The sequence below is a fragment of the Fulmarus glacialis genome, unplaced genomic scaffold (assembly GCF_000690835.1).
Source record: "Fulmarus glacialis isolate BGI_N327 unplaced genomic scaffold, ASM69083v1 scaffold34723, whole genome shotgun sequence".
In the NCBI taxonomy this organism is placed as follows: Eukaryota; Metazoa; Chordata; class Aves; order Procellariiformes; family Procellariidae; genus Fulmarus; species Fulmarus glacialis.
The window spans coordinates 511-961 of NW_009202905.1; the positions used below are offsets into that span (position 1 = coordinate 511).

Consider the following 451-nt stretch of genomic DNA (forward strand, 5'->3'; position numbering starts at 1 on the left):
CCCCCCCCACCCAAAAACCAGGTGGGTGCACGGGGGCCCATGCACTGGTACAGCTCATGCACACTGGCACCAGAGCAGAGTGCACCCCGACATCCCTGCCTGCCAGAGCAGGGTGCAGCCCAGCATCGCTCCCCACCGAGCAGGATTTACCCCGGGCACTGCAGCTCACCCCATTTTGCTGCTGCACAGACACGGCCGCCCAGCCCCTCCCTGCGTCCAGCGTCCCTCGCGGAGGGTGACACATTTGCAAAATGCTTCGGTGCAACGCAAACCCGCTCCGGGCAGGGTAGGGTCTATGCCCCCCCCTCCGCTCCCCTCTCCGCAGGTTTGTGAAGTGGATCGAGGACAACATTCCAGAAGACCCCTTCTTGAACCCGGAGCTGATGAAAAACAACCCCTGGGTGGAGAAAGGCAAATGCACCATCCTCTGAGGGGTCAGCCCCCAGCCCGC

At 63.4% G+C, this 451-nt stretch overlaps 1 protein-coding gene across 1 annotated transcript; it reads left to right on the top strand.

The window, feature by feature from the left end:
• Positions 1-325: 325 nt before the first annotated feature.
• On the top strand, positions 326-431 carry GNG13 (guanine nucleotide binding protein (G protein), gamma 13; the record flags this gene model as incomplete). Its single annotated transcript, XM_009574465.1, has 1 exon — positions 326-431. A coding segment is annotated over one exon (106 nt), but the record flags the coding sequence as incomplete, so codon positions are not given.
• Positions 432-451: the final 20 nt, after the last annotated feature.